Raw genomic sequence first — 19,330 nt, 5'->3', positions numbered from 1 at the left:
TGAGCGCGGGACTGGAGGCCGGCGCGGCGGGGAGCCACCTGCCAGCCTGCGGTGAGGAGACCGTGGCCCTCGGGGCGCGCGGCGCGGTGAAGCGGGCGGCAGGGAGCGAGCCTTGCCGACTGACCCTCGGCCGCCGCCGCAGCCCGCCGGCCCCTCAAAGGGCCGGCGCCGGGCTCCACTCGGCTTGTTTTGCGGCCGCGGCGCTGGGCTGTTTCTGGGAGCCACAACAATGCCATGATGTTTTGGAGACAGGAAGCCCCAAGCTGGCCGCGAATGAAGGACTTCCTGTGTTTAAAGTTGCAGGAATATCCGCCGACCAGCCCCGTTCAAATACAAACACCCGAACTAGGGAGGACGAATGGCTAATTCAGACCAGCTGGACTCTCCAGGGCTGGAACTGAGGATAAAATGAAAGGAATTCTTAGGAGCTTGGGCCATACTTGAAGACCAGAGAGGCTGTGCCATTGTTATTAAAAGACACAATCGATGTGAATCCTCTGCTTCCAACTCTGCTCGGGTGAGAAGTGAGTGGAACTAGATATTGAATAAGACTTGTCAGTGCCAGATGATTTTTTTTTTAAACTGACTGAATTAGAGCGGTGCTCTTTAAACAAATAAAAAAGCCATAGAAGGAATAATTTTGTTTATTACCTTATACCAATTGTCTGCAACCATGAGGCTGCTAACCGGTGAGGAAAAAGCTGTTTCTTTTAGAGCTTCTCCCAGAATAGTTTCAAAGTGCAACTTCCAGGCCTTTCTGGAGGGAAGATTCGACTGGGGGGTTCGCAGTTATGAAGATGTAAAAGGGTTTTTAACCAACACAGAATGCATTTTGGGGGAACCTGTGAGAAACTTTTAAAAGGTTGATGGTTCATCTTGATTGAAAAAGTATGGGTAAGCCACTCAGCAGGCCGGACTGTTTAAGGCAGAACCCTACCTGCCTGGGAAAGGGGGAGGAAGAGGATGGCTACATAGAGGATTGCTATGTTCCACAGAGATCTATATATGATACAATGAGGATAAATGAACAAATTGACCAGGGGTCAAAGCTTAATCAGACTTCAAAAAGCACCATGGAAAAGATAGAAGGAAGCACTATATCCAGCAACGGTACGTTAGGAGCAGCCACTAATGTTTTTGAATCCAGAGCACCAGAAGGCAAAAAGTTGGACGAGAGAATAATATTTGATGCACTAAAGCTAAGCAGTGATGTGCAGAAGTCAGCACCTGTGCCACCCAGAAGGCGGCCAAATGCAGAACGCAAGGACAACGTTAACAGGAGATCTTGGAAGTCCTTCATGCCACCCAATTTCCCAGAATTCGCCGAAAGGATGGAAGCTTCTCTCAGTGAGGTTTCCGAAGCTGGTGTTTCAAATCCTTCCTTGCAAGAGAAGAAGGAGTCCAGTTCTGCATTAACAGAAAGTTCTGGTCGCGTGGACCACAAGGAACCTCAGTCAGAGTCAGTAACTCTGGAACATGTGTCCAAATCCATAGGTATTCCAGAAATGCAGGATGTGAAAAACTTAGGTGGAAACAGCCAAGACTTCAGATTGAAGCAGCGCAGTGAGAGCTCTTCCCGTGAATTCCAGCCTCTAGAGTCAGAAGCTGCAGCAGCAAGTGGTAACACAGATGTAATGCAGGAGCACAGATTCCCAAGTGCAACCTGGCCCAGAGCCATGAAAAGTTTGGCTAAGGGAGGCTTCAGCGAGAAGCAGCACCCCCTGGGGGACACAGCTTGCACTGTGGAATTGCCACCTCTCTCCCCTTGCCTGAGTGAAGAGCTGATGGATTCAGAGTTGCGTGTTCTCGTAACCCCCAGCCTCAGGGAGAAGACGGAGTCTGAGCTCAAGTTTGAGGAGGATGAGCGATGGATCATGATGGAGGCTGCGGAGGAGTGGGAGGAAGAGACGCTGTCAGAGAGTGGAAAGACTTTTCTGACAGCACATGAGGAGAAGAACAGCCTAGCAGATATCTTTGAAGAAGGAAAGCAAGCAGATACTGTGGCAGTGGTGGAGGATGGAGTCGGCTGCTCCACCGCTGTCGTGGGAGTTTTTGAGCACCTAGCTCTTGGTCAGATCTGTTGCTCTGATGACCCGCAGCCTGCTCAAAACTGTTTGGCTTCTGTTCTCGAGGCCGAATCTTTGGATTACAACTGTGTTCTAACAGGTGAGAGCGCCGTAGAACTGAGAAACAGGACTGCTCTGGGGCTGGAGGGTCTTGTTTCAGATTTAGAATGCACTGTTGGTCCTGCCGACTCAGAGCAGCTCTCTGACACAGATTCGGTGCAGATGTTTCTGGAACTTGAAAAGGAGTGTTTATCTGAAGAAGGAGTGACTCCTTTAGTTGAGCTGGAGAATCAAGCCTCTTCTGAAGGGCTGGCCCCATCCCACGACGCAGAAAATTCACTTGTAATCAGTCCTTTTTCAGGGGCTGCCTTAGAAAAGGAGCACGTAGACCTTTTAAAGGTAAGGACTGAAGACTCTGGTCCTGGGTTGGATGGTGACTCTTTCAATGCCCTGGACTCTTCTCAGGTGCCTAATACTGTGGAATTTACTGCCTACTCTGATTCTGTGAGGGACGCTTCCACTGTTAGTGAGGAGGAGGGTGAAAAAGTGCCTTTTGGCCCCGAAACTGCCGGGGAATTTAACCTTAGACTCCTGACTGATCTGGAGTCCCTGGGAGGATGGTCCAACTCTGATCACAGGGCTTCTCCTGAAGAAAATGTACCGGACTCTGAAGCCAAGCTGGCCAAAGAACACAGCAGTTTGTCCCAGGTGGACGGTCATGAAGCTGAGGGGAATGCTGAGGAGGGTGTGGAGAGGGCCCCCCTCGGTTCTCCTGTTAGCCGTGAACTCACAGATGTTACCTCAGGATCTGAAGGAGAGGTGTTGCCGGATGATTCACATTTACCAACAGATGAGATTCATTGGGAAGGTGAGAAAGGAGCTATTAATGAAGAAGAAAACCGTCTGACTTCCTTGGGAGATGTGGACCTTTGTGAATTGTTGTCCGTGGAAGGAGCTGGTGATGAGGGTGGTGAAGCACAGGTGCTGGATTATGAAGCCAGGCTGGAGGACCAAGCCTCAGCACACCTTCCTGGTGAACTCCCAGAGCGAATCTCCCAGAGTCTCCAGAGGAAGTCCCCAGAGTCAGAGTTCCCGAGTCCGCACCTGCCAGTTGGAGGAGTGAGGCATAGCAGAGATGGAGTGGAAACCGTGAATGGGACCAAGCCCAAGCTGAATATGGCCTTATTGGAGGAAGGGGAAGCAGAAATGAGAGATTCCGATTCACTGCTAAATACCTTTCTGGAGGAACAAGTTACCAAGGCTAGTAACACGGAAGCAGTGTTGGAGAGCTGGGCATCCATCCCACAGAAGCCTGAGGCAGCTGCTGCAGCGCCCACTGTAGAAGATGCCGTATGTGCTGCAGTGCCTGTCCCAGAGGCAGCTGCCACAGCCGCTGTCACAGTGCCCTTCCCAGAGGGGCATGTCCCAGCTGTTTCCGTGGCCACCGTAGAGGCATATGTCCCAGCTGCTTCAGGTTTTACCCTAGAAAAGGTTGGCCCAGGTGCTGCAGTGCCTGCTCCTGAGGGGACTGCTCCAGCTGCTGCAGTGCCCACCACAGAGGAGGATACCCCAGAGGAGCCTGTCACCCCCGCTGGCAGAGTGTCCACCTCAGAGGAGCCTGCAGTCCCAGCTGGAGCAGTGTCCACCCCAGAGGAGCCTGATACCCCAAATGTTAGAATGCTCACCCCAGAGGAGCCTGCCGCCCCAGCTGGTACAGTGTCAACCCCAGAGGAGCCTGCCGCCCCAGCTGGTGCCGTGCCCACCCCAGAGCAGTCTGCCGCCCCAGCTTGTGCAGTGTCAACCCCAGAGCAGTCTGCCACCCCGGCTGATGCAGTGCCCACCCCAGAGGAGCCTGCCACCCCAGCTGGTGCAGTGCCCACCCCAGAGGAGCCTGCCACCCCAGCTGGTGCAGTGTCCACCCCAGAGGAGCCTGCCACCCCAGCTGGTGCAGTGTCCACCCCAGAGAAGCCTGCCACCCCAGCTGGTGCAGTGTCCACCCCAGAGAAGCCTGCCACCCCAACTGATGCCGTGCCCACTCCAGAGCAGCCTGCTGCCCCAGCTGGTACAGTGCCCACCCCAGAGCAGTCTGACACCCCAGATGGTGCAGTGCCCACCCCAGAGCAGTCTGACACCCCAGATGGTGCAGTGTCCACCCCAGAGCAGTCTGACACCCCAGATGGTGCAGTGCCCACCCCAGAGCAGTCTGACACCCCAGATGGTGCAGTGCCCACCCCAGAGCAGTCTGACACCCCAGATGGTGCAGTGTCCACCCCAGAGCAGTCTGACACCCCAGCTGGTGCAGTGTCCACCCCAGAGCAGTCTGACACCCCAGCTGGTGCAGTGTCCACCCCAGAGCAGTCTGACACCCCAGCTGGTGCAGTGTCCACCCCAGAGCAGCCTGCTGCCCCAGCTGGTACAGTGCCCACCCCAGAACAGTCTGACACCCCAGCTGGTGCAGTGTCCACCCCAGAGGAGCCTGCCACCCCAGCTGGTGCAGTGTCCACCCCAGAAGAGCCTGCCACCCCAACTGATGCCGTGCCCACTCCAGAGCAGCCTGCTGCCCCAGCTGGTACAGTGCCCACCCCAGAACAGTCTGACACCCCAGCTGGTGCAGTGTCCACCCCAGAGGAGCCTGCCACCCAAGAGGAGCCTGCCACCCCAGCTGGTGCAGTGTCCACCCCAGAGGAGCCTGACGCCCCAGCTGGTGCAGTGCCCACCCCAGAGGAGCCTGACGCCCCAGCTGGTGCAGTGCCCACCCCAGAGGAGCTTGCAGCCCCAGCTGCTGAACTGTCTGCTCCAGAGGAGTCTGATAGCCCAGCTGTTAGAGCGTTCACCCCAGAGGAGCCTCCTGCTGCAGCTGCTGCAGCGCCAGCTGTGGAGGAGGTGCTCCCCGTTGGCGCACCCTTCCCGGGAGATGCTCCCCATGCTGATTCAGTGCCTGTCTCAGAAGGAACTTCTATTCTAGAAGAGGCTTCCCCTGCTGGAATGCCGATCCAGCAGGAGCTTGATTCCCCAGCATTTGGAGTAAAAGAGGTGACTGGCACAGTGCTGCATGGGAAAGTGCCTCTGGCTACAATTGATGGATTAAATTCAAATGAGGTAATTGTTGCTCATTTTGTTAGGGCAGGATATGGAGAGTAAAGTGAGATTTGCAAGTTCTGTGACTTGGTGGTGATTAGAAAGGGCACAGATAATTCTTTGGGTCTCTTAGGAATGCCTGAGTTTTTCTGGCCTTTTTTGGTCTTTTTATTGAATTTATGGGGAAAACGTGTCTTTCGTCTGCTGAAAAACTTTATAATTCAGACTTTTTCTAATTGGGCTATAAGCAAAGCTCAAGGAAATTAGGAATGTAAACAGTTTTGCCTTTAATTTTGGAAAAGATTATTAGCGGGAAAGGGTGATTCTGCTTTTGAAATTTACAGTAAGTGTGTTCTTTCCTAAATTAAGGGGCTGCTTATTCATTGGTGATGTTAGCAGTCAAGTAGAGGCTAGAGTATATGTACTTTGGATGGAGACCTGGGATACTTTTAACAACTCTGAGACAGTTAAATATCCTGAGGCTCCAGTTGCCTCATTTGTTAAGGCAGAAGAACCCTGTGAGGGTAAAATGAGATCATCCGTTCAAAGCACCAAACACAGAAGATTTGAGTCACTGTCAATATGCTTCCCCTTTCAAATAGATAACGGTTAACGGTGCTTAACTGAAAGAATTCACCAAAGCAGGTTGAGTGAAAGCCATATATGGATGTGTGAATAACAGTTTTTAAATACAAATGTGTATTTTTAAAGCCTGAAAAAGATACAGTAATGATTATGAAGAAAGTATTTTAGTAATCTTGTCAGTCTTTGTGTTCGGAAACAAGTCACTTTTCTCTCCCTAGACCACTTGTTTCTTAATCTGTGAAATTAGGAAATTGGACTAATGTCCTCCTGGGTCTCATACCGCCAAGGTTTTGAAATCCTCCCGTTAGAGAACATAATGTGTTGTGAACCCTGTTCCCAAGATTCTTATCCTTTAGCATTTCATAATCAGAGGATTTCGAGAATGGCAGCTCTCTGCACTTTACTGTCCTGGTGTCATTTGGTCACTGATAAGGAGGGGAAGGAGTTAGAAGTTTAATCAAATACAGTCAGTGGTAACTGAGTGCAAAGGTGGTTTTAATTTTGCACCATCTCCAGGACCCAAAACAGTGCCTTCCCTGTAGTATGCATTCCTGTTGACTGAGTGGATGAATGTTAATCTCCTAAATATTCATAGATGCTGCGAGAAAGTTGGGTTCACCTCCATTGCAGAACCTTTCAGGGAAACCTTAGTCAGCTAGGACCAATTAAACATGCAGCTGCCAGCAAGGAAAGATCATTTTGACTGCAGGCTATAAGCCGTCAACCAAGCTAAGCCACAGATCTTCCGCTTAGCTGTGTGGTAGTGGTGTCACCTGGACTTCACAATTATTTTGTAATGGAGCACCCCATCAAATTAGAGTGCATCACCTTTCGGGTTGATGGATTTGATCCAGTTTTCTCAGTTTTACTGAATTTGGGGTTGACACCAAGATCCTATCCAGCATCCTATGCAAAGTCACCAGCATTCTTGATTACACAGACTATTTCTATTATAAAGCCTGCAACAAATAGTTGATGAAATACAGGGATTTCATTATAAAGAGCCAGTCAAATCTGCATAAAGGAAAAATATTCAGAGAAACTCTTAAGTCAGTCTCTGGGATCTCTGGTAGTCTGGCAGCTACAGGAGGTAGTCATTTTATGAAATATTGGCCAATATAAATGACAGGAGAAACAAATAGTAGCCCAGCTGCAAAGTCTGTGATTTAGAATGAACTGCTCTAGATCCTCTTCATATGTATGTAAAATGTTCACATGTATACATGGTTAAAATAGATACAGGCATTCTAATAGCAATCACAAGGTTTAGTAGAAGAAAGAAGAGCCAGAACTTGTTTGCTATTTCCATAGTGGGATCCTAAGTTCACTAAGAGCAATCTGTGGTTCTTGAAGCTTTCTTCTCATGTGTAGACTTCCTTAGACTTATTTCCAGTCACTGGTTCAATGAAGAAAACAACTGTTTGTATAAAATAGTGGTCCTATAAAATTAAGAATTTGCCACGGAAGTTTTTAAGCAAAAATTGGGGAGCCTCACAATCTCGGTTCAACACTTGAATCCTCAGCCAATCAACAGAACTTTTATGGATTTGTTTGCTTTCTCTCACACTGTTTCTGTGCAAGGATTCATTCATTTATAGGATAACTACTTATCGTGTACCCAGTACTCTGCACTGGGTACTGGAGCTTCTGCAGTAAACAGAATTGGTATGGTCCCTGCCCTTGTGGAACTTACAGTGTAGCAGGGGAGGCAGCGTGCGTGTTAAGTTGCTTCAGTTATGTCTCTTTGCAATCCTGTGGACTGTAGCCCACCAGGCTCCTCTGTCTATGGGATTCTCCAGGCAAGAATACTAGAGTGGGTTGCTGTGCCCTCCTCCAAGGAATCTTCCAGACCCAGGGATCAAACCAGCATCTCCTTCATTGCAGGCAGATTATTTGCCGTTGAGCCACTGGGGAAGCCCAGGGGGAGGCAGAAATTAAGCAAAAATGATACAAATATATGGTTATAAATAATGGCAAATGCTTTGAATAAAAAAATAAAAGTTATTATAAGAAACAATAGGGGTATTTAATTTCAGTTGCCGTGTCAAGGAAACAGTTTTAAAACTATAACCTGAAGGATAAATAGAAGTTACTTAGTCAAAGAGCATTCCGGACAAAGGAAATGGAAACTGGAAAGAGCTTGGCATGTTAAAACTAAAAGAGAGCCAAGTGACCAGACCACAGTAAGCAGGGTTTCCAGAAGAGTGTCTTGCAGCGAACCTGGAAAGGTAGGAAGGGGCCAAATGATGCAGGGACTGAGAAAGAAATCAAGGATCTCTACCTTACAAGCCATAGGCAAGTATTGGAAGATTTAAGTAGGGGAGTGAAATTATTTCATTTTCATTTTTTAAGGATGACTCAGCTTAAAAGATAGAGAAAGCTGGTTCACATTGACAAAAAAATTTTCAACATTATTTGGGTTTATAAATCTCAGATTTCTTTTGTTTTATATTTTGATAGTTTGTATTGTAATTGACATGAAATTCAGAAAACAGAATGGTTTGCAACTTAAAAAAAATCACACTGGCTACTATGTTTAGGATGAATTGTATGGGATCAAGGACAAAGTAGAGAGGCCTGCTCAATTACTGCAGTTGTCTGGGTGGCTTGGAGAGAGAGTCAGTGGATTTGAAGACAGAGTCAGTGGATGGATCTGAGACACAGTTTAGGGGCAAAATCAGTAAGATCTGATAATAACTTTCATGTTGGGGGGTAGTGAGGGGAAGTTATCAAGGATGGTTTCTAGGTTCTGATCTGCATCATTGAGTAGATGGGTGTTGGAGGGTGGAGGAAACAAAAAGTACCCATTGAATTGAGAAGGCATTTTGAGACCAAAAAAGAAGGCAGGAAGCTCCATATAATCAATGGATCAGTTTATTATAGAGTAACTTACTCTCAGGCTTCCCTGGTGTCTCAGCAGTTAAGAATCCGCCTGCCAAAGCAGGAGATGTGGGTCAGGAAGATCCCCTCAAGAAGGAAATGACCGCCCACTCCAGTATTCTTGCCTGGAAATTCCCATGGACAGAGGAGCCTGGTGGGCTACAGTGCATGGGGTTGCAAAAGAGTCAGACATGACTGAGCAACCAAACAACAACAACTTACTCTCAGGGTAGCATCAGGCAGACTACAACCCAGAAGCATTCTCAGCTGCACTCTGCACCATCATGGGGGCAACTGGTATAGTTCTGCAGTTAACCTAGAGGGTGGGGGTCGGTGCTTGGGAAAAGGACTTGTATTCCTAAGTCAATATTTATGAATGGGTTCTAATCTATGGACACTAGGAATATACATCAGCAAAGGTTTTCATCATTATTTGGGGACACACAGAGCATAGGGGCTACCTGGTCCTGATGATGATTAAACAGTATCTATTATCTACAAAGCCCTTGACAACAGAGAAGTGATGTACTATACATTACAGTCCTGGGTAGGGTCAGCAGAAGGACAGGAGAAACTCTAAGGGCCCAAGATGGTGTCAGTAAGGCTCACAGCCATACAGTGGGGGCAGTGGCAAATTGCTCAGGGAAGGGCAGCATTGGGGGAGAGGAAATTAGCAGGTACATTGTTCAACTTTGGAATGGTATGTGGCAATATTAAGGAAAATAGTTGGATATTTAGATTTGAAATTCAAAATATATATATAATTTTTAGAGTAATAAGCATTTATTATGGTAAGGAATGCCATAGGAATGGGTAGAATTGCCTTTAAGGGAGTGTAGATTGAGAAAAGGGCTCAGGACTGGTATCCTACCCTTGTCTCTACCCTCTAAGGCTAACATTTGGAGATTTAGACGAGAAAGAGGAAGTGCATGAAGGACATCAAAAAAGGATCAGTCAGGATGAAAGCTGGGAGAATGTGGTATTACTATAGGTAAAAGTGTTTTAAGAAGGTCTTTGGGAAATTTTCTCTTTTATGTCCCTGTTGCATCTTACAGCCATGCAATAATTTTTACTAGTGTTCTGCTCTGGGAAATGTCTGCCAGCACTGGTTAGTTGGTAACACGGCACAGTCCATGTGCCACGGAATACTAAGGAGTAGGAATTTTAATGTATCTAAAAGCACAAGTTTTGTGAAACAGCTTTATTTGGGAATTAAGAGAAAGGAGCAAGTGTTTTCAGATTTATTTTCTTTAACATTCTGTTCACTTGTGTTCACTATGAATATTTAAAGGGTACTAGTATATAGAGCAGAGAAGGCAATGGCACTCCACTCCAGTACTCTTGCCTGGAGAATCCCATGGACGGAGGAGCCTGGTGGACTGCAGTCCATGGGTTCTCGAAGAGTCGGACACAACTGAGCGACTTCACTTTCACTTTTCACTTCCATGCATTGGAGAAGGAAATGGCAACACACTCCATTGTTCTTGCCTGGAGAATCCCAGGGACGGTGGAGCCTGGTGGGCTGCCGTCTGTGGGGTCGCTTAGAGTCGGACACTGAAGTGACTTAGCAGCAGCAGTATATAGAGGCATTCTCATATATTTTTAAACTTCTGGGAAAAAAAAAAAGACAAGTACCCATTCCCTGTCAATCCATAGAGTGGACATGGGAAATGAAGAAATCTCAAATACGTTATGTGAAATGTTCACAAACAAAGTAAACCCAAATTTTAAGAAAAGAATTGGCTCTATTATATGGAAGAGATTATCAAGCTACTTAAATTACGTTTTTACTTTTCTGTATGATTTACATTGATACCAGTAGAGCTTCTTGCCAAGATGGAGGTATTCTGTGTTGCCCAGTACTTTAGACCCTTAGCCACACATGGCCTTTGGCCCCTTGTCCCCATGAAATCAGGCTAGTGGGGTGGAAGAACTGAATTTCTAGTTAAATAGCCACACGTAACTGTTGGCTACCATATTGGACAACACAGGAAAAATTACATATCAGTCACAACATGAGACAGGATTTAATTACTGGGTAAATGGGGGCTCTTCGGTGTGCTGGACACCTTCCCTCTGTACTTTAGGCATTTCTGCTGTCTTCACCTTTCCAGCCCCTCCCACAGCCATGTTGTTTTTTCCCCTCTGCTCTGATTTTTCTTCAGTGAAAGCAAGTTTAATACAAAGTAGAATCATCGCACTCGCTTTCTCTAGGAACCATGTTATTGGAGTAACAGCCATTTTTAGCTGAACTGCTGTGTAGTGTCGCCTAACAAAATATGGTGTAATCAAATTATAGTATAAAATGAAGCCCACTGGTAATTACCTCTATGACCTTCCTCTTTCAGTGTTCCCTGGGGCCTTTCCTCCTCGTGACTCACTTGTTCAGCCACAGACCATTCTTTCTAGAATCAGTTTCCTAATCCTAGTGTGATCTGTGGTCTCACATAGGCCAAAATTAGTCTTACCCAAACTTATAATTTTCTTTTGCATTTATTTTTGTCCTCTTCCATGTCTTCAGCTTTCATTGATTCACCTGTTTCCCTGAACTTGAAGGAACTTTTTATGGAAGAAAAAAGAATGGAAATAGATCCAGACTAGTGGAATGTGGCTGATTTTATCCTCTGACAATTGAGAGAAATCTGATCTTAGGGACAAATATTTATTTCATTTTTTCTTTAATACCATTGGAGTGGCAGAAGTACTGTTCTCTTTGTTTCCTTTTCTAAATTTCTAAGTAATAATGGACCTTGACTGCATTAGAAAGAAACACTCACATTGCTTGTTACACTTGTTTACAGTTATAAAATTCCATTGTTTCATGGTAAACATGGATATATAGTATCATTGTTTTAAAGATATTTTATGTATATCTGAGTCTTACTTAAAATATGTCTGAAGTTGTTAAGGACATCTCTGTATAATACTGGCCCACTTCCCTTTGTAATCAGGAATACTATTTCAAGATTATTGGCTGTTTGTGGTCTGTGCCCTTGGAATAGAATGGAATTAAATGGCCACGGGGGTATTAAGCTATGAGGTTGGGATTCTTCACACCATTAATGTGTTTTGGTTAATTATTAGTCCTAGTCAGAAAAGAGCATTGCATGTATCATGGTTGGTTAAAGCTATTCCCCAAGGTATTTTTAATCTTAAGTACTAGTCATTTGGTATCAACCTTCCCATTTAGGATTGATAATGCATCACACTTTCATGGTATCTTGAGGCTGATGCTTCTTTATTCTCAAGAGCTTTTTGCATTAAAAAATTAGCAACAGAAACAAACCATGAGTCATGGTTAAATGCCTAAGTAGTGCCATAACTCTGTAATTGCTTGTCCATAGGAGAATATTTTGAAATGTGAAACCACATTCTTACTTGATACTTTCTGTACAAGTGGCTTGTTTTCTCTTGTTACCCCCTGGCCCGCCTTTGTTAAAGCATGCCTTCCCCCAGGAATAACCAGTCACTGTCATGCCTATAGATTAAATCTTCTTTGGCTTACAATTATCTAGATGTTTCAGAAAGAACAGGTGGATCCTCTTCAGATGAAACTGCAACAGGTGAATGGACTTGGCCAGGGCTTGATTCAGAGCGCCGGAAAAAACTGTGATGTACAGGGTTTGGAACATGACATGGAAGAGATCAACGCTCGGTGGAACACACTAAATAAAAAGGTGAGTGAACGGAGGGCATAGAAAAAAGATACGGCAATTTCAGGTTTCCACGGCACCTGAATGCAAATAAAACTTTAGCAGTTCCAACCTGGAGTAACAAAAAGGGATGAGAAGTCATTTCAGAACTCTCCCCTTTCTCCTCTGTGTCTGTGAAACAGGTTGCACAAAGAATCGCACAACTGCAAGAGGCTTTGTTGCATTGTGGGAAGTTCCAAGATGCCTTGGAGCCATTGCTCAGCTGGTTGGCAGACACTGAAGAGCTCATAGCCAATCAGAAGCCTCCATCTGCTGAGTATAAAGTGGTGAAAGCCCAGATCCAAGAACAGAAGGTAAGTGAGAATGTTGGGGCAGTGAACTGTAACAGCCGAAGGGAATGACAGACAACACAATTTGCTTATAGTTTCAGGAGCACTGTTAGGAGTTTAGTAGAATCCTAACCTACCTTGTGTGATCCAGAAAAGAAAGATGGAAATTGATTTTTATCACCTTTGTAGTCTCCTAGTTTACCATGCCATATGTTGAACTGAGCAGTTTTGCTTGTTCACTTATCCTGTTTCAGTGTTTGTCACCACTTTATCTTAAGAGATTTTGAGTGTTTTTAGGGTCAGCAATGTTCTAACTGATGTTGTATATCATGTATACATGATATACAGGTTCTCTCTGGTTCCCTCCCCTCAGTTTAATTTCCATTTCAGTTCCTTTTTTTCTTGGTTCAAATTAAATTCCTTTTCAGTCACATAATGACAGTCACCGCTCCATTTAAAAACCTGAGTGTAGGAAAAGTTTATATGAGTGGTAGGAATTATATCTCATGTTTTTGCCTCAGGTTTGGGGGGGGGGGGGAACTTCCCTGTTCAATTAAACTTAGGGCTCAGTGAGGTGAGGTTTTTGGATTTTGTATGTTTTCCTTGTTTCAGATTTTAAAGTGACCCCATGTTATCACTTTTCATTCTCTTTAAACATGTCCATCAGTTGCTCCAGAGGCTACTAGATGATCGAAAGGCCACAGTAGACATGCTTCAAGCAGAAGGAGGCAGAATAGCACAGTCAGCTGAGCTGGCTGATAGAGAGAAGATCACTGGACAGTTGGAGAGTCTTGAAAGTAGATGGACTGGACTACTCAGCAAGGCAGCAGCCAGGTAAAGCCAAGGGGCTTTTGAGGGAGAAGTCAGAGGCAGTTTCTGATTTGTGTCTCTCAGATGCTGTAAAAGCCCCTGGATGACTCTCATGGAGCTCTGGAGGTGTTTAAAGGCTTTTACCTTGAAGAGGGATAAGTTTTTAGAGATGATCCTCATAACCAGAGTGACTCTCAGGAAATGAGCCTCAGCTCTTCCGTAAGGTTCTGAGAGCTGGGAGACTCAGTGCTCTGTGGTGGTGTTCAGTTGCAATATAATCATGCTTCCAAATGACAGACGTGGACTCCTACAATCCAGCCAAGTAATTTTCTGAATTTTGGAAACAGATTTCTTTTTTTCCCCATTAATATTTATAAATAATGTTTTTGATACTTGGAATTGAAATGTATCAAAAAAAGAAAAAAGAAATGTATCATGTTTATTTTCTGTTAACTTATCCCAGTATTAGATGTTCCTACATCTAGGAGCTAGCCTGTGGTTCTATTAAATGAACATTCAAGAGTTGCATGGACTGTCTTCACCAGAAGCTGCAGGCAGGCAGTGTACTTCTCCTCCATGGAGGTGCTTTCTTTCTCTTTCCATAGCTATCAGTCCAGTGTCACTTGATCTTAGTAAGTCACACTGGGTCTTTACTTTCAGCTGATACTGTTCCCAGTTTTAAAAGTAAATGATAATGAATCAGGAATGAGTATGAGAGTCATGGAGTTGATCACTTATTGTCTAGGTAGCTATGGGTAGTCTTCAGATAATCCCCTCTTTTTACTTCTACCTGTCCATGGCTTGCTTGTTTCTCATCTGAGCTACAGAGTATTTACTTGCCCATGTTAGTAGGCGAAACAAAAGAAAGAATTCAACTTACTTTCATTTCCAAATTGCACTGCGTTATTTCTTCTCTCTTTTCATCTATTTCCAGTAGTAGTACCATTGACCCTCCAACTACCTGGGTTTAAAGCCTCAGCCTCATTTTCTTTTTACCATTTTTTCCCCTCCCCTACTTTGTGTCACATATCTATCAGGATACTAAATTCTGTCCATTTTACATCTACAGTATCTTTCCTCTCCATCCATTTCTGATTCCAACTTACTTGCCTCAGTTCATGACTTACGAACTCTCCCTTGGGCTCGTTCCCATGAGGTAGCTCGTCTGAGGGCAGCCTCCTAACTATCTAACCTTAACCACTCTACTGCTGCTTCCCCTCAGGCCTTCCCTCTGCACAATCAGAGACATCTGTTGACTGCCTGTTGCCTATAAAATAAAGTGTCTCTAACTCACCATTCAAAGGTGGCCCTAACCCACCTTTCTTAGTTTCTGCTATTCTCATTTCTTATGGCCAAAGTAAACCATATTCAGTTCTACAGTGTCTTCTGTCAGTTTTCTAATTCTGTCTTTGCTGATGGTGTTCCATCTTCCATGAAAGACTTTTGTTCATCTCCCCTGCTTTTATGAAGCTTTTTTTTATTCCCAAGCATAGAATAGTTTCATCTTCCTCTTAACTGTCCTAACTCTTCATGTGTACCTTGTATTAAGGTCATTATTTTTTGTGCTTACCTCCTAGGTCCTTAAGCTGACTAAAGTCATGATTGTTCCTAATGTGTCTATTTATGATTCTTTTCTTCTATCCTACTTGCTTCCATGCTCCGAACACAGTTTATGGACCAGTGTTTTAAAGAGAAATACCAAGAGCAACATCATTTTTTAAGGCATCCTAAAGAATTCTGTTTAGTTTCTTTAATATTGAATTTTTGATGCCTCCAAATTATTTTAGCTCTTCTCTTTTCTACCTCAAGTCCTGTTACAGTGATTTCTTCAGACTTTCAGATCCTGGAATCATAGATGAGTCAGAAAGGTCTAGAAGTCTAGGACAGTTCTTTAAGAATTAAATTTTTTAAATTTAAAATTTGGAAAAAAATAGACACATGTATATGTATAACTGAATCACTTTGCTGTAAACCTGAAATACTAGTAAAACTAACATTAATTTTATTAATCAGCTGTACTGCAATATAAAACTTTAAAAGTGTTTTTAAAAGTTTAAAGCAAAAAGAGTAAAATCTTTAAGCAGGTCATTAACCAATGAAAATAATCCACCAAGCAATTTATTTAAGGTTATATTTTATGTTTTAGTTTTTAGTTGTATTGATTGAAGATATAGTTTGAAGGTTGACATAAACTAAGAAAGGAAATTCTGTAGTTTATATTGACATTTAAAAATAGCATCTAGAAATACATTTTTCTTTATACTCAAACATTACATTTCCAGATAATTCAAATGGCAGGTCTTTATATTAAATCATTTATTATTAATATAAATTTGTCCAAAGTACCCAGCATAGGACCAGGCACAAAGCAGATGTTTAGTAAAGATTTACTGAAATAAAAGTACATCCCATCACCCAGCCCCTTTTCAAATAACACAGCAGTTAGTCTGATCTTAATGATCCAGAGTCATTGTTATGGCCTTTGATGGTTATTGTGTGTTCTAATATAGTTCTATGGTTGTTTTTGTGTCTTTTGCTTCTTCGGCTGCCTTCAGCATTCAGGCTTCCCCTCTCCTTTGTAATTGGCTGATTTTAATCTACAGGGTATTTGAAGTCCACACTTAGTGTGGCTGTTATGTTAAATAAGGTTTAAGATTCCAGATTCAAGATTCCAGTTATAAAGTACATAGTTCTTTTGGCTGCCATTTCCTTTAACAAATTCATCTAGTTTGAGGTTATTTTTTTTGTCTTAAATCAGAATTCAAAGTTATACTCTGAGTCTTGAAATTACTAGAAGCCTGACTGATTTGGGGGCGACAGGAAGAAAGTTCTTGTTCATAGCTTGATCTACTTGTGCTCTTCAAATACTGCCTTTTCTCTTCATCTTAAGTGAAGATAACCATGACAGGGAAAAGAGAAATGAAGACTGATGGATTTCTTACTCCTTTAAACATTATTTTGGTCACATGTGCAGAGGATACACATGCTCCATCCCATAGGAGAAAGAGTAGTGGAAGGTCTGATTCTAATTCTCACTGTACCATCGCTACCCTGTGGACAATCGGGACGGATCTTTCTTAAAGCCTTCAGGCTTGGTTTTCTCTTTATAATAGTGGCATAATGTTGCCTGCCGTACAAGGTCATGACAGAACCTAAATAAGGTACTGCTTGTGAAAGCCTTTAAAACAGCAAGGTGTTCTGTTTGCTATTGATATTTCAAATGTGCCTGGTTAAGATCGGTCTTTTACTGAATATAGTACTGTTAACAGTTTTAATGTGACTTTTTGCCTGAGCAGCTTGTTCTATATATTCGTGTAGGCAGAAACAGCTGGAAGATATCCTGGTTCTGGCCAAACAATTCCATGAGACAGCTGAGCCTATTTCTGACTTCTTATCTGTGACAGAGAAAAAGCTCGCCAACTCAGAACCTGTTGGCACCCAGACTGCTAAAATACAGCAGCAGATCATTCGGCACAAGGTAGGAAGTAGTCACAGTAAATGAAAACACAAAACTGGAATCAGAAATCCTAGAAAACTTCCTGCAGCTTTCTAAAAGATGTATTTTGTGGGGTTTTTTTAAATAAGTTTAATTTAAAATATGGTCCAGTTATTAATTGGACTAGTCACATTCTTCAAGTAAAAATAGAAATGGACTTAGAGGCTACCATCAGAAAAAATAGCTTTTTGTTCTCTGTTTTTATGTTATTTTTACCCTTCTGTAGGTAAACTTATATATTATTATTTAATTTATTATATCATTTGTGATTCATTGTCTCATGTTTACTTTTCATTTATTTTGTTTCTGTTATTCATTTTCTCCATCTGGATTTCCAGGCTCTGGAGGAAGAAATAGAAAGCCATGCAACAGATGTGCACCAGGCAGTCACAATTGGGCAGTCCCTCTCCTCCCTGACAAGTCCCGCAGAGCAGGGTGTGCTGTCAGAAAGGCTAGACTCGTTGCAGGCCCGATTCAGTGAGATTCAAGACCGGTGCTGTCGGAAAGCAGCCCTGCTTGAACAAGCACTGTCTAATGCTAGGCTCTTCGGGGAGGATGAGGTGGAGGTGCTCAACTGGCTGGCCGAGGTTGAGGACAAGCTCAGTTCAGTGTTCGTAAAGGATTACAGACAGGATGTCCTGGAGAAGCAGCATGCTGACCACCTGGTATTCATACTTTCCATTCTTATTGGTTATGTTACTAAGTTATTTTGTCATTTTAATTCATGTCATTTTAATTCTTCATTTCTCTCTCTCGCTCAATTCCCCCCCTTTTTTTAAAATTCCAAACATTTTACGTTTATTTTATACACAAGTGCTTAGTTACAGACTTGTTGCTAAGGACTAACCTATTTTTTGATGAGTCCATGGAAATACTTATACTTAACAAACCGGATCATTAATTCTAGAAGGTGATCCAGAGTGTAATCAGGGGCCATCTCAATTCCAATTCATGTTTTACACCACTCGGGAATGTGTCATTCAGCTACCACTTGAGCAATTATGCAGAGGAGTATGTACTTTAACAAAGTGTTAGTCGCTCAGTCATGTCCAACCCTCTGCAACCCCATGGACTGTAGCCTGCCAGACTCCTCTGTTGATAGACTTCTCCAGACAAGAATACTAGAGTGGGTTGCCATTTCCTCCTCCAAAGGATCTTCCTTACCCAGGGATCAAACCCAGGTCTCCTGCATTGCAGGCAGATTCTTTACCATCTGAGCTACCAGGGATGCCCAAACTTTAAGAAAACCAGATTACTTAACAGTGCTCAGGGTTTGATCATATAGTGGTAACTTTTAAATGTTTCTAGAATTTATGTGCTCGAAGTACAGGGATTCTGGGTCATCTTAGTAGAAACAACAATTTGCCCTTTTTGTTTTATTTTTAGGGAATTTCTTTGGAAATGGTAAAATCAGCAAAGCAATTTTGTTTGTTTTATTAATAATAATCTTAGATTCTTCTACTTCATTGACTTCAGATACTGAGAGTCTTTAACTAGGATTCTGATTTAAGTTGGCCTGTTCTTGCTGATTTTCTTTTCTTGAACTTTATGCCTTATCCTTTGTTTTGGACGTATTTAGACATTTTTGATGAATTCTGCTTCTACCTTTCTTGGGTTCAGGTTTGGTACCAATAGGTTAGTAAAGCGGATTAAGTCCTAAATCTCTTCTCATCAAAAGAAAACTTGCCTATAAGTATCTGATTTCATTGTTTTGGGTAACTAAGTGAAAGTGAGGCCGCTCAGTCATGTCTGACTCTTTGCGACCCCATGGACTGTAGCCCACCAGGCTCCTCCGTCCATGGGATTCTCCAGGCAAGAGTACTGGAGTGGGTTGCCATTTCCTTCCCCATTGAGTAATTAAAGGGGTAACCAAAGAGAAAACGAAGGAATCAAATATCTCATATTTAAACTGATATTCATCTCTACTTTAAATTTGGTCTCTTAAGGGGCTCGCATTTCTTCCACTTTGTTGTGTCATAGTTTTAGGATTAATGGTGTTCTTTCCTTTCAGGCTTTAAATGAAGAAATTGTTAATAGAAAGAAGAATGTAGATCAAGCTATTAAAAACGGTCAGGCTCTTCTAAAACAAACCACAGGTACTTTGAAAAGTGCATCTCTTAGCGCCTGGTCATACAGACATTAATCAACACCCTGCACTAGCCACTTCTCTTTGTAGATAGGAGGAGCTTAGTACTCACTGATTGTATTACCACGTGCTTCCAGGCCAGTGGGGCTTGGGTTCCTGTTTCCTGCTAAATCTGTTATTGAAACACTGTATTGTATCAGATCTGGTTATAGATGAAAACTCTCCCTGCCTTCCAATATGTTGAATACCAGCATTTACTGAAAGATGCTGAAAGTGTCTTGAAAAACCTGCAGTCAAACTCAGATCCTAATAATCTCAGAAGTCATTTCTTTTATTGATTGAAGGTT

At 43.5% G+C, this 19,330-nt stretch overlaps 1 protein-coding gene across 11 annotated transcripts in view; it reads left to right on the top strand.

Moving 5' to 3' along the window:
* MACF1 (microtubule actin crosslinking factor 1) overlaps positions 1–19,330 on the top strand; it is a 333,835-nt gene that overhangs the window by 267,260 nt on the left and 47,245 nt on the right. For 10 of the 11 annotated variants that reach the window (XM_061122317.1, XM_061122312.1, XM_061122316.1 and 7 more), the window contains 6 exons: positions 12,125–12,286; positions 12,445–12,615; positions 13,259–13,425; positions 16,720–16,879; positions 17,236–17,562; positions 18,909–18,993. In XM_061122317.1, the coding sequence (XP_060978300.1) occupies positions 12,125–12,286; positions 12,445–12,615; positions 13,259–13,425; positions 16,720–16,879; positions 17,236–17,562; positions 18,909–18,993 (1,072 nt within the window). Of the gene's footprint in view, positions 1–199; positions 5,166–12,124; positions 12,287–12,444; positions 12,616–13,258; positions 13,426–16,719; positions 16,880–17,235; positions 17,563–18,908; positions 18,994–19,330 lie in introns of those variants that run through there. The other variant, XM_061122319.1, reaches the window with a different exon arrangement.

Source organism: Dama dama, chromosome 20 (assembly GCF_033118175.1).
Source record: "Dama dama isolate Ldn47 chromosome 20, ASM3311817v1, whole genome shotgun sequence".
NCBI lineage: Eukaryota > Metazoa > Chordata > Mammalia > Artiodactyla > Cervidae > Dama > Dama dama.
The sequence above is the reverse complement of the archived record's forward strand: the minus strand, read 5'-3'. Positions and strand labels throughout refer to the sequence as shown.